This window comes from Desmodus rotundus, chromosome 3 (assembly GCF_022682495.2).
Source record: "Desmodus rotundus isolate HL8 chromosome 3, HLdesRot8A.1, whole genome shotgun sequence".
NCBI classification, from domain to species: Eukaryota; Metazoa; Chordata; class Mammalia; order Chiroptera; family Phyllostomidae; genus Desmodus; species Desmodus rotundus.
Window position 1 is genome coordinate 152,012,484 of NC_071389.1, and position 11,027 is coordinate 152,023,510.

General features: G+C 49.6%; 1 protein-coding gene across 1 annotated transcript; it reads left to right on the forward strand.

The window, feature by feature from the left end:
* On the forward strand, nucleotides 1–10,160 carry LOC112318315 (keratin, type II cytoskeletal 75). The gene is made up of 9 exons (XM_053920409.1): nucleotides 1–534; nucleotides 1,061–1,275; nucleotides 2,259–2,319; nucleotides 2,677–2,772; nucleotides 3,568–3,732; nucleotides 5,634–5,759; nucleotides 5,900–6,120; nucleotides 7,522–7,556; nucleotides 9,497–10,160. Exons 1-9 carry the CDS (start codon nucleotides 49–51, stop codon nucleotides 9,733–9,735), a joined length of 1,644 nt encoding a protein of 547 aa, XP_053776384.1. The 5' UTR covers nucleotides 1–48; the 3' UTR covers nucleotides 9,736–10,160.
* Nucleotides 10,161–11,027: the final 867 nt, after the last annotated feature.

The window sequence follows — 11,027 nt, forward strand, 5'->3', positions numbered from 1 at the left end:
ACACACACCCATTTCTGAAGCTGTTCTTGCCCCACTTTCTCAGCCACCATGTCCAGGCAGTCTACCATCACTTTTCAGACTGGTAGCCGCAGGGGCTTCAGCACTGCTTCAGCCTCCAATCGCCCCCGCTTTAGCTCAGCCTCCGTGGCCCGTTCCACTTGGGGCAGTGGAGGCCTGAGAAGAATTAGTGATCCTGGGGCCAGCTTTGGAAGCCGCAGCCTCTACAACCTAGGGGGGACCAAGCGGGTCTCTATCAGTGGGAGTGGTGGCAACTTCCGAAGTGGCTTTGGTGGCAGGGCGAGCAGTGGGTTTGGGGTCAGCAGTGGATTTGGCTATGGGGGTGGAGTGGGAGGGAGCTTTGGTGGCCCTGGCTTCCCCGTCTGTCCCCCTGGAGGTATCCAAGAGGTCACAGTCAACCAGAGTCTCCTGACTCCCCTCAACCTGCAAATCGACCCCACCATCCAGCGAGTGAGGAAAGAGGAGCGGGAGCAGATCAAGACCCTCAACAACAAGTTTGCCTCCTTCATCGACAAGGTGAGCTGGGAGCTGCATCTGCTCCATTGGGTTAGGCTGGTAGGACCTCTTGGAGAGGCCCGGCCCAGAGGGGAAGCAGCAGTGTAACAGCCTCCCTAGAAAAGCACATCTGGTTAACAGGTACCTCCCAGAGGGTGAGGTATTTGCAAATGGGAACCTTGTGGAAATTTCTCCTTGTCCTTGGGAGTCATGTGGGCTGGTTCAGTCAATACCAGGGAAAGTTAAGCTGTTCTCTACAGGAGGAGTTTCCACTAAGCAAACTGACCTAACCCAGAGCAGGCATTATTGAGACTGTCCACCCAAGAATTGAGGCTCCCGGTAGAGGCCTCCAAGCCCCACGACATTAGTTCTATGGGAGCCCTTGAGAACTTTGGAGTTGCTTCGAGGGTTTTCTCATCTTGACTTGGAGCTGTCAATTAAGAGTTGAAATATGGGTGTCAGGTAAAAAGTGTATTTTTCTTCTTTCCCATATTAATTGGAATGTCTGGCTCCAATTAATTTCTCAGGTTTCCTCTATTTACTCCAGGTGCGGTTCCTGGAGCAGCAGAACAAAGTCCTAGAGACCAAGTGGAGCCTCCTGCAGGAGCAGGGCTCCAAGACTGTGAGGCAGAGCCTGGAGCCCTTCTTTGATGCCTACCTCAACGACCTCCGCCGGCAGCTGGACAGCATCACCACTGAGAGGGGCAGGCTGGACGCTGAGCTGAGGAATATGCAGGATGTTGTAGAAGATTTCAAAGTCAGGTAAGTGGAAGATGGGCTGCTGGTCACACACAGTCATTTCAGGGCTCCTTTTCATGAGTACCCTAGAGGCACAAAGTTGCAAATGCCAGTATCAGCTGGGAGATTTGCAACTTGCAGTCATTATCCCATCGGGATGAAGACAGCATGGTGGGGGGCAACAGAGGGAGGGACCCTCAGCTCATGCATCACTATTAACAAGAAGCCTATTCTTACCTGTCTACATGACCAAAAAGGGATATCTATATCACCTAACAGAATATTGTTACTCTGGAAAGCATAATATTACTTCAAGGTTAGCATATGATTTAACTCCACTGGGCAGGGGCTCTGTTCCTGAGATGGCCTGCAATTCCAGGATGCACGCTAGAGTATAAGTGAGGCAATCTGGTCCTCCTTGAGGAGGCAAAATTTGACTGGCGATCATCCGGGCTACAGGAATCAGTGCAGGTATTCAGTGCAGGTGAGGTAGTCAGTAGAAGACAGTGGTCCCCCCTCAACTATTAGCTGCCTTACCCTTGATTTCTGAGGTAGAACCACACCTGCTTACTAAAAGCACACTGCTCAAATGGCTGCCCTGAAGTTCTGTGAAATATAGCTAAATCTTCCAGGAACGATGCCCTGAACAAAGTTTATAGCAGGTACTTGAGACAGCAAAATTTTTTAAAGATTGTAATCATACATCTCTAATAAGATGGAGTTGGCTAAACACCTATTTCTAGTTCCATAAGTTCCATGCTCCTTTTCTAGTCTTACTAAAGAAAGAATAAGAAAAAAAATACTTCTGGCAGAAGAAATTATTCTCCTTTCATAGAGGGAGAAATAGAGGTTAAGTGAATCACCCAAAGTCACACACAGGTCAGCAGAAGAGCTGGAGGGGATTCAAGGACTCTTCATTCTTGCTGCCCCAGCACACTCCCCCACAGCTTGGGAAGAGTTCCACCAAAGCCTTGCTCAACAGTACACCCCCTCTCCTCCTCTCACAGGTACGAGGATGAAATTAACAAGCGCACGGCTTCTGAGAATGAGTTTGTGGGCCTGAAGAAGGTGGGTGGAAATGTCTCTCAAAGGAGAAGGTTCAAAAAGAATCTTCTGAATCCTGGAGTGTGGGATGACCCTTGGCCCACCCAAGAAATGTCACACAACCTGGAGAATAACTGGGGAGCTCAAACCTTCCAGAGTGCTCCCTCTATCTTTATGGCCGCACTGCCCCTGCTTGGGGTGCCGTTAGCCCAGGGAACTCAAATCTCCAGTTCTCAGCAATCGCCCACCCCACCTACCAACCCCAGGTGCAGAGTTGCTAAAGTCCAACCTAAAAGGGCCAGGGAGGAGTCTGCTCAGCTTCCCTAGGACTTGCCGCTTGTGGCGGGGGTCTCAAAGGGGCATTCTGTGCTGTTGTTCCAGGACGTGGACGTCGCCTACATGAACAAGGTAGAGCTGGAGGCCAAGGTCAGCTGTCTGACTGATGAGATCAACTTCTTACGGATGCTCTATGAGGAAGTAAGAGCCTGAAGATGTTTTTATTCCTCTTAGTTCTGGTTCCTGGAAAGAAAAAATGCTGTAGAGAATATCATCCCCATAGTGCCCCCGCGGGGCATCATGCCCCAGATGCTCCAAACTAGAGTTTGGAAGGTCGAGGGATCCAGGAGAACTGCTTGAAATCTTGCCACACTAAGCCCTACCGCAGCTGTGAGACCTATTCCCCCCAACCCATAGCATATCAAGGAAAGAGTGCTGATTCTTGAATCCCAGGTCCGAAGGGAGCAACACCCACCTCTCCATTCCCCCTCCCAGCAAAATTCTGAAGGTAAGCTGTGCCTCAGCTCACTGGCCAGCTTCTTGTCCTCTGAAGATGCTTCATTCTGGGCACTGCCACTCTGAAAGCAGAGACGTGGGCCCGTGGGGAAGGAGAGAGAAGCAAGGAGGGATAAAGACATGCTGTGCAGAGGGCAGAGGGTCCTAAAAATCATCTGATCCTAAAGAAATCCTATATGCCAGCATATGAATCAACATACGTCATAGTCAACTGCATGTAACTTGGATCAGAGAACATTTATCCACCCTTTTTTACCCAGGGAAATCACCCAAGTGAGAGCCTGGAGAAGCAACACTAAGGACACAATCCCATTGCACTGGCCTATGACCCAGGCACCTCTTGGGAGTACCCAGGGAGGAGCCGAAAGACTCCCTGTCATGCCTGAGAAGTGCTTTCTGACCTAGATGGGTGCTCAACCGCATGATTTCAAGATCCCTTCTTCTTACGCTTTGGTGACACTGAGTTTCCTGTCTCTGCAGGAGCTGTCCCAAATGCAGACCCAGGTCAGTGACACATCCGTGGTGCTGTCCATGGACAACAACCGCAGCCTGGACCTGGACAGCATCATTGCCGAGGTCAAGGCCCAGTATGAAGACATTGCCAACCGCAGCCGGGCTGAGGCTGAGTCCTGGTACCAGACCAAGGTGAGTGCTCCATGATAGGGTCCAGGGCTAGCATTCTCTGAAACCCCAAATTATCATCTAACTATTAGCTGTAAGCTTTCAGCTAAACATGTGAGCATGTCCATCTCTTTCAACTTGGCAGAAGCATTTTTGATCCTATGAAAACTTAGCTCAAAATGTGTATGAAGACCCAATCATACACACTATTATGTGGTCAGCTGATGTTAGGCACTCAGGACAGCCACCATCCCCACATGGCTTATGATCGGGTGGGGGCTGGGTAAGACTCTGAAACATCCAAGAAACAGTCATGAAGCTGTTTCCAAAGGGCTAATTTAGTCAGTGCATGCTCACAGAGTTCCTACTGTATGCCAAGCAAGTTACCGAGTTGTAAATAAATAAACTGCAAACAGAACCCCAGGTCTGGGAAGCCATAAAGTGAATGGATGCTCTTGGAAGGGAAAAAGACAACATTAACCAAAAGCTTCCAAGAAGCAGTGGGTTTTCAGTGCACTTGGAAAGCAGTGAGGAACAAAAGAGTGCCAAGGAGGGGGAGGAGTTCAAGGCTGAGCAAGCAGTTCTGTGGGGCTGGAAGGTGGAAATTAGCACTTTGCTGAGCAAGAGAGTTTGTATCTGGAAGAAGAAGGTAGGGACAACCAGAGAGAGCTACTGCCAAAAGTGCAGACGGCCAGAAGAAGGTCTGGCTTTGGAGGGGTGTGGTAGGCAGGATAGTCCAATCCATGAGAGGAGCCTCCTGCCAAATCCAGATGCTGTTCAGGGGCAGCTGCTCACCTGCAAGCTGGCTCCTGTCCCCTTGCCCTGCTCTGTGCACTCAAGCCTTAGTCCCTACCACTGCAAGGTGGTGGGAAGGCAGAGGGTGTCAGCTAACAGGGGTGCACAGTGCAGAGGCAGCCCCTCGATGGTGAGTGGAGGTGGGATACACTTAACCCTCAAGTGGAGTGGTTGAAGTTTATAACAGATAATTTTGTTGGCAATGCTGTTGTTCCTTTTAACCATATGTATCTAGAAACAGAGGAGCTGAGCTAGTCAACACTTTCAAAACTCCCCCAATATTTGCTCAGGCAGGGGCCTTTTTTTCATTGGGAAAGGTGTGGCTTTCATATCAGTCTTACAGAGGGGACAGGGTGCACTCAGTCTCCAAAATGAGTGTGTCCTGGATGTGCAACTAGATGAGGTGGGGAGAGCTGTTCTGTTACAAAGTCTTTAAAACTGGATCCTCTACAGCCTCGGCTCCATCCAGCACCATCTCCTTACATCTTATTCCTGTTTCCCCAGCACTGGTATCTGCAGGGTGACCAAAACTCATGATCACAATCGGTCTGGGTGTAGGTCCTGTGACCAGGAACTCCCCAAGGAAAGTGACCAAGTGCCCTGTCATTCCTAGAGCTCCCCATGCTTCTTCCTGCCCCAGGGTCCTCACGCTGTCTGTTTCTCCCATCTGGGGTGGTCTTTGCCCAGCCAGTCACTTAGCTCACTCCCATCCTTCAGAGCATAGCCCCTGGATCTCTGTCTCTGGAAGGACTTCCCTGATCACCTCCCCCACTTCCATATCTAGGTCAGAGTCCTTTATTACACTCCTGTAGGACTTGGTTAATTTCTAAGAGGCACTTATCTCAGTTTGGAACTATATATTCAATAGTATGCTGATTTGATTAATGTCCATCTCCCCCAGTAAATTATAAGCAGGGCAGTCTATGTTCTTTGTGATATTCCCAGGGCCTAGTACATGCCTGTCAAGTAGACATGCTCAAGAAATATCACCTGAATAAAGGAGCAAGGGGATATGTGAGTGATCAGTGAACGGAGGGGCCTGCGGTGGCCCTGAGGGCCAGGCTGGGCACACAGACAGTGTCCAGCCCAGGCATTTGACAAGATGACTGGCTCTTCTCTGACTCCTTCAGTATGAGGAGCTGCAGGTCACAGCGGGCAGACATGGCGATGATCTCCGAAATACCAAACAAGAGATTGCCGAGGTGAACCGGATGATCCAGAGGCTGAGAAGCGAGATTGACAACGTGAAGAAGCAGGTAAAGTTTTGGCAGGGCCAACAGCTCCCTGAACACTCAGTTCTCCTGGGTCATTCCCCCATGTGTACAGGACTCCAGCCAAGAAGCACCACACATCCAGGGGCTCCCAGTGAGGCTCATGGCTTATCCTTTCCTCACAGTGTTCCAGCTTGCAAACAGCCATCGCTGACGCAGAACAGCGCGGAGAGCTGGCCCTCAAGGATGCACGAGCCAAGCTGGTGGACCTGGAGGAGGCCCTGCAGAAGGCCAAGCAGGACATGGCCCGGCTGCTGCGGGAGTATCAGGAGCTGATGAATGTCAAGCTGGCCCTGGACGTGGAGATCGCCACCTACAGGAAGCTGCTGGAGGGCGAGGAGAGCAGGTAAGGGCAGAGACGGTAATTCCATCCCAGCTGCCTGGCAATTCCTAGGAACTCTGGTTGCTGCAGCCCCCTCCTTACCTGGAAAAGAGAACAAAATGCAGGTGGAATTGGGTTATGACAAAGAATACAGGTGCAATTTTTTCCAGGTTAATAAATCATTATCAGACTCCCGCATTTGAGGAACAATTACTTTTAGCACCCCATATAAATCTAGGGCCTGATCAGGCAGGTCCAAGTAATCAAGTTCCGTCCAAGGAGAAATTTGGTTACATGGCAAGGCTGGATATGTGTGTGGCATGAAAGGCTCTGGACTGAGAATGAATTGTCCTAGGATTTAGGCTTATCACTAAATCCTGCCACTAACGGGCTGTGTTACCTTAGGAAAGTCAGTATCCCTTCTCTGGTCCTCAGTTTCTCCAGTGATAGAATAGAGGCCAGGTCACATGATCTGGCTCAGTGGGAGCTTTGCGCTCTGCCAGTTACCAGCTGTGAGACCCAGAGCAAATTCCTTAACCTCTTCATTACTCGGTGTTCTCACCTGTATACAAGGATAGCCATAGTTTCTAGCTCATATGTGTTTAAGAGGGTCAATATAGGGACTACACATGAAGCTCTTAACACAATGTATGGTATACAAAAAGTGCTCATTAAATGACAGTTATCATTCAATTTAGTGGCCAAAGACATGGGCTCTGGTGCCAAATGAATCTAGCTTCAAATCCAGCTTTGTGACCATGGACGACTTAATTACCTCTCTGAGCTTCAATTTCTCCATCTATAAAACTGAGATTAATAATGCCTACTTGATGGGGTTATTGAGAGAATAAGTGGCATTATGAAGGTAGCAGGTACCCAGTAATTGTTAGCTCCCTTAATGTTCTAAGTATGTATTTATAAATGAATGGCGGTTCTGTCCTCAAGATTCAAAAATAGAATTGCTCTAGTTGCTACCATGATGATAGACTGTTTATTGCCAGGGTATGTTTATGTCTCCGACTCCTCTCCACACCTATGACAACCACAGCACTGCCCAGGGCATGACAATGGTCCGTTGTTGAGAGAGAACGCTCCTCGTTCTATGACAAGCGCTGCCTTTTCAACTGACATCAGTGTGTGATTAGCTTTAATCTTCATAAGGTGTCTACCTAGTTTAAACCAAAAATATGTCTCTGGGATTACAGGTTTTACTCCTATAAACCTCAAACTCCACATTATTTCATTCATTAAATTATTATTTTTAATAATACTAATATTTAAATAATTTCAACCCCCATTTTTCTGCAATAAAAGTAATAAAGGTTTTTTTTAATGCATTTAAAACAATTACAAAAATGTCATTTCAAATGCCCACAAGCTTCTGGACACAATAGTAACCTCCTTCTCCCCACTCCTTTCAATCAGGCTGAGTGGAGAGGGTGTTTCTCCGGTTAACATCTGTGAGTATGACATCATTTGTGCCATTTGGAGGGTGTGTGGTTGGGAGGTGGGGGACATGCATGAGGCATTGGAGGGGATTCCACCAAAAGGGCTCATTTTGAGAAGGTTGGAGGTTTTGAATCTGTTAAAAAGAATCATGTTAGGAGAGAGTCTTCCATATCACAATACTTACCTCTTTGTAAGTGAAAGATGCCACAGAGAGGGCAATGGGAGGTTTGCTGCACTTCTTCCACTTGGGTTGGGAAGACCCACAGGCCACACACACACCTCTCAGGACTTCACATCTTTCTTCCTGGGGCTGCAAGTCTAGCTCAGAGATGAGTGCTCAATGGAGATAGAATTTATGAAAACTCCTAGTCTGCCCTCCGTCTTTGAAGGGAGCCTTCATGTGGAGCACAAGGGCATTGCCATTCAGACAGTTTGGGAAGAAGCCCCACTGCTTAGCCTAACTGTGCAGATTGTAAGTGCAGAGTTACCAAGGATTTTCAAGGCAATGAGAGCCTATACGACATGGTAGGTGGGTGCAGCTACTAAGAAACAGAAGAGGTTAGCAAGTTGGCCCAGCAGTGTGCCAATAAGAGGAGAAGGAATCACTCACAGAGCTCAGTGCTGGTGTCTTGAGACCAACAGAAATGACTTCTGCAACTTACACTCCACAAGTGAGTTTGGTCTGCTTGATGTGGGATTCACAAATGCAATTGATTATATTGGTCAACGATTCTAGAAGGCAGAGCCCTCTGAACCACTCAGGTGTCCTTGGGAATGGATGGCCCCGGGAATGGACAGCACGACCTCTGAAGTTTCCTTTCTCTTGAAAGCACCTAAAAGTCTGTATTGGTTTCCTAGGGCTGCCACCACAAAGCACGCAAACTCTGTGGCTTAAAACAACAGAAATTTATTGTTCTCACAGTTCAGCAGGCTGGAAACCCCAAACTGAGGTGCCAGCAGGACCACGCTCCCTGTGAAACCTGGAGGGGACAATTCCTCCTTGCCTCTTGTAGCTTCTGGTGGCTGCTGTCAGTCCTTGGCTCATCACTCCACTCTCTGACTCTTCGATCATATGGCCCTTTCTCTGTGATCTGACTTCACATAAGGACACTGTCCCTCTTCTTATAAGGACACTAGTCATCCTGGATTAGAGCCCACCCTAATGATTTCTCTTTTAACTTGATTATATCTGCAAGATCCTATTCCAAATAAGGTCACATTCACAGGTACTGGGATTCAACATGTTTTTGGAGGATATAATTCATCCCATAACACAGAGTCTATCTTTTAGTTCAATTTTCCTTCGCTAGAGCCCAAGTAGGATACTAGGTGTTTAAGGCAATGATGGTTATAACAGTTAGGGAAAGAGCAGATTGGGGAGAGAATAGGGGCCAAGTTGGCTGGCCAGTGGGTCATCTGTCACTTGATCTACCAAGAATATTCCAGCCCCCCTCTGGGATTCAGAGCACAGAGGCTGGGGAACACCAAGGAAAGCGTATAAGTGTCCCCCTGTGAGCTTCCAAAATGAAGGGAGACACCAGAGTCAGGCCCACAAAGGGAGACAGGGACAGAGAAGCAGGAGAGAATGTGGTGGGATCAAAGGGGAAGGCAGGTGAACTGGAATAGTCTCCTAGAAGAGAGAAGTCTCCATTAAGTCCTGGAAGGAAAAGAGAGACACTAAGTAGCAGGGGAGAGGCACCATTTCAGACTGGGAGAACACCCAGAGCTACAGCACAGAGAGAACCAGGCTGAGACATAGGGCAGTGACTTCACCACACCAGGGGTTGGAGGTGATGCCGGGGGGCGGCAATTAAAAGAAGGCTAACGGCGCCTGACAAGACCATATCATCCCCTCCCCCAGGAACTTCAGGGCACAGGCCCTGACACCCCAGGTCCCCAGGTGATTTCTTTCCTGGCCTTGATTCTGACCATGTCTCCTCTCTTCCGGCAGCTGTGGTCACCTCCACAATTTCCAGTGGCTATGGTGGTGGCAGTGGCATCGGAGGTGGAAGCCTGGGTCTTGGTGGGGGCAGTGGCTACTCCTTCACCACCGGTGGTGGACACAGCTTGGGTGCGGTCCTGGGGGGTTCCAGCCTCAGTGCTGGTAGCAGTCGAGGCCCTGGGGGCAATGGCTCCAGTGTCAAGTTTGTCTCCACCACATCCTCCAGCCGAAAAAGCTATAAGCACTAAGTATATATAAGTGCTCCCCCGCTCCTGTCCTGAAATCAGATCTGCCCACTGACCTGGGTCATTCTCCTGCTCCCCTTCACAAGGCCCACCTGTGCTGCTAGGAAGCCTGGCATCATGGCTAAACCCCATCTTTCAACCTGAGCCAGCCTCTGCCCTCCTGACAGTCCCCAGACTGCTCCCACTGCCCTCTCTGTGCCAAAGCACAGAAACTCTCAAGACTCACATTCAGCTTGTCTTGCAGAGACTCCCCCTTCAGCCCTGCCTTCCTCCCTCCCTCCGGATGCAGAAATGGGGAGTCAGTGTCTCCCAGGCCATCTTAATGCCAGGTTGTCAACCCCGTTGTCTCACGGTGCTTATAAGCTGTCTGCTGGGAGTGAGGGCTCCCTCTCTCCCCTCCCCGGAATGTGTCAATTAAAGGTATGTGTAATGTGTTTGGTGTCTAGCCCTCTGTTTGGAATGGTGACTGAGTACAGAGCAATTCTCCTCCGCCTCCTCCTGCTCCTCCTTCTCGGGTCTCCTCCCAGCACAAGGACCCACATGAGGAGTGCTCAGAGCACATGAAGCCTCCCTTCCCCACTCCCGCCCAGAGCGAAGAAGGCTGGACTGGGGAGAGATGGAAGGCACAAGAGGGCAGACTCTGTACCCAAGCTTCTGCCCATTTCCTCCTACCTCTCGTTGGGATGCCTTCTTTGAGAAGCCCAAGCCTCTGGATGGGCAGAGGCTCTATCCAACCTCCTCACTAGTGTGTCACGTAGAGCAAAGCCATCCCCTCCCAAAGCCAGACTGTTCCTCCAGGACACTGACGTAGGGTGGGCTGCCCAGCCCTCCGCCAGCAAAGGGGCCATTGTTCCTGACAGCTTCAAACTTGCAGACCTGAGCAGAAAAATAACAGGGCAGGAGTGGAATTAAAAGTCTGCCCTGGGGCAGTGCTTTCGCCCAGCAGAGGAGACATTCAGACCCATAATTGCAGCAATAAGACATCCGGGAAGCTCCCACATTCCTGAGTTTACAGCCTCCTGGACCCTCTCATCACGGATGGCAAGCAGGAGAGAAAAGACACTGAGAACAACTGTTAAATATCCCTGGTGGAGTGGAGGAGGAGCAAGTTAAGACCTAGGACAAGAGGAGTGGAGGGGACAGGGATTTCGAGTGAAATTCTGAGTCTGCTTCTCTTTGACAAACCACCTCTGTCCATAGCTATGAGGTGCAGTCAGACCACCGGGCCCCCATCAGCGCAGCAGTCACTAGCTATGCGAAGTCTGCCAAGTTTCTTAACTACTCTGTGCCTCAAT

Bases quoted from the DNA above. Each gene is read 5' to 3' on its own strand.
- LOC112318315 (XM_053920409.1), top strand. From the start codon at position 49: ATGTCCAGGCAGTCTACCATCACTTTTCAGACTGGTAGCCGCAGGGGC. The intron at 1,276-2,258 runs GTAAGTGGAAGA...CTCCTCTCACAG, and splicing joins GTAGAAGATTTCAAAGTCAG to GTACGAGGATGAAATTAACA. The intron at 3,733-5,633 runs GTGAGTGCTCCA...TGACTCCTTCAG, and splicing joins AGTCCTGGTACCAGACCAAG to TATGAGGAGCTGCAGGTCAC.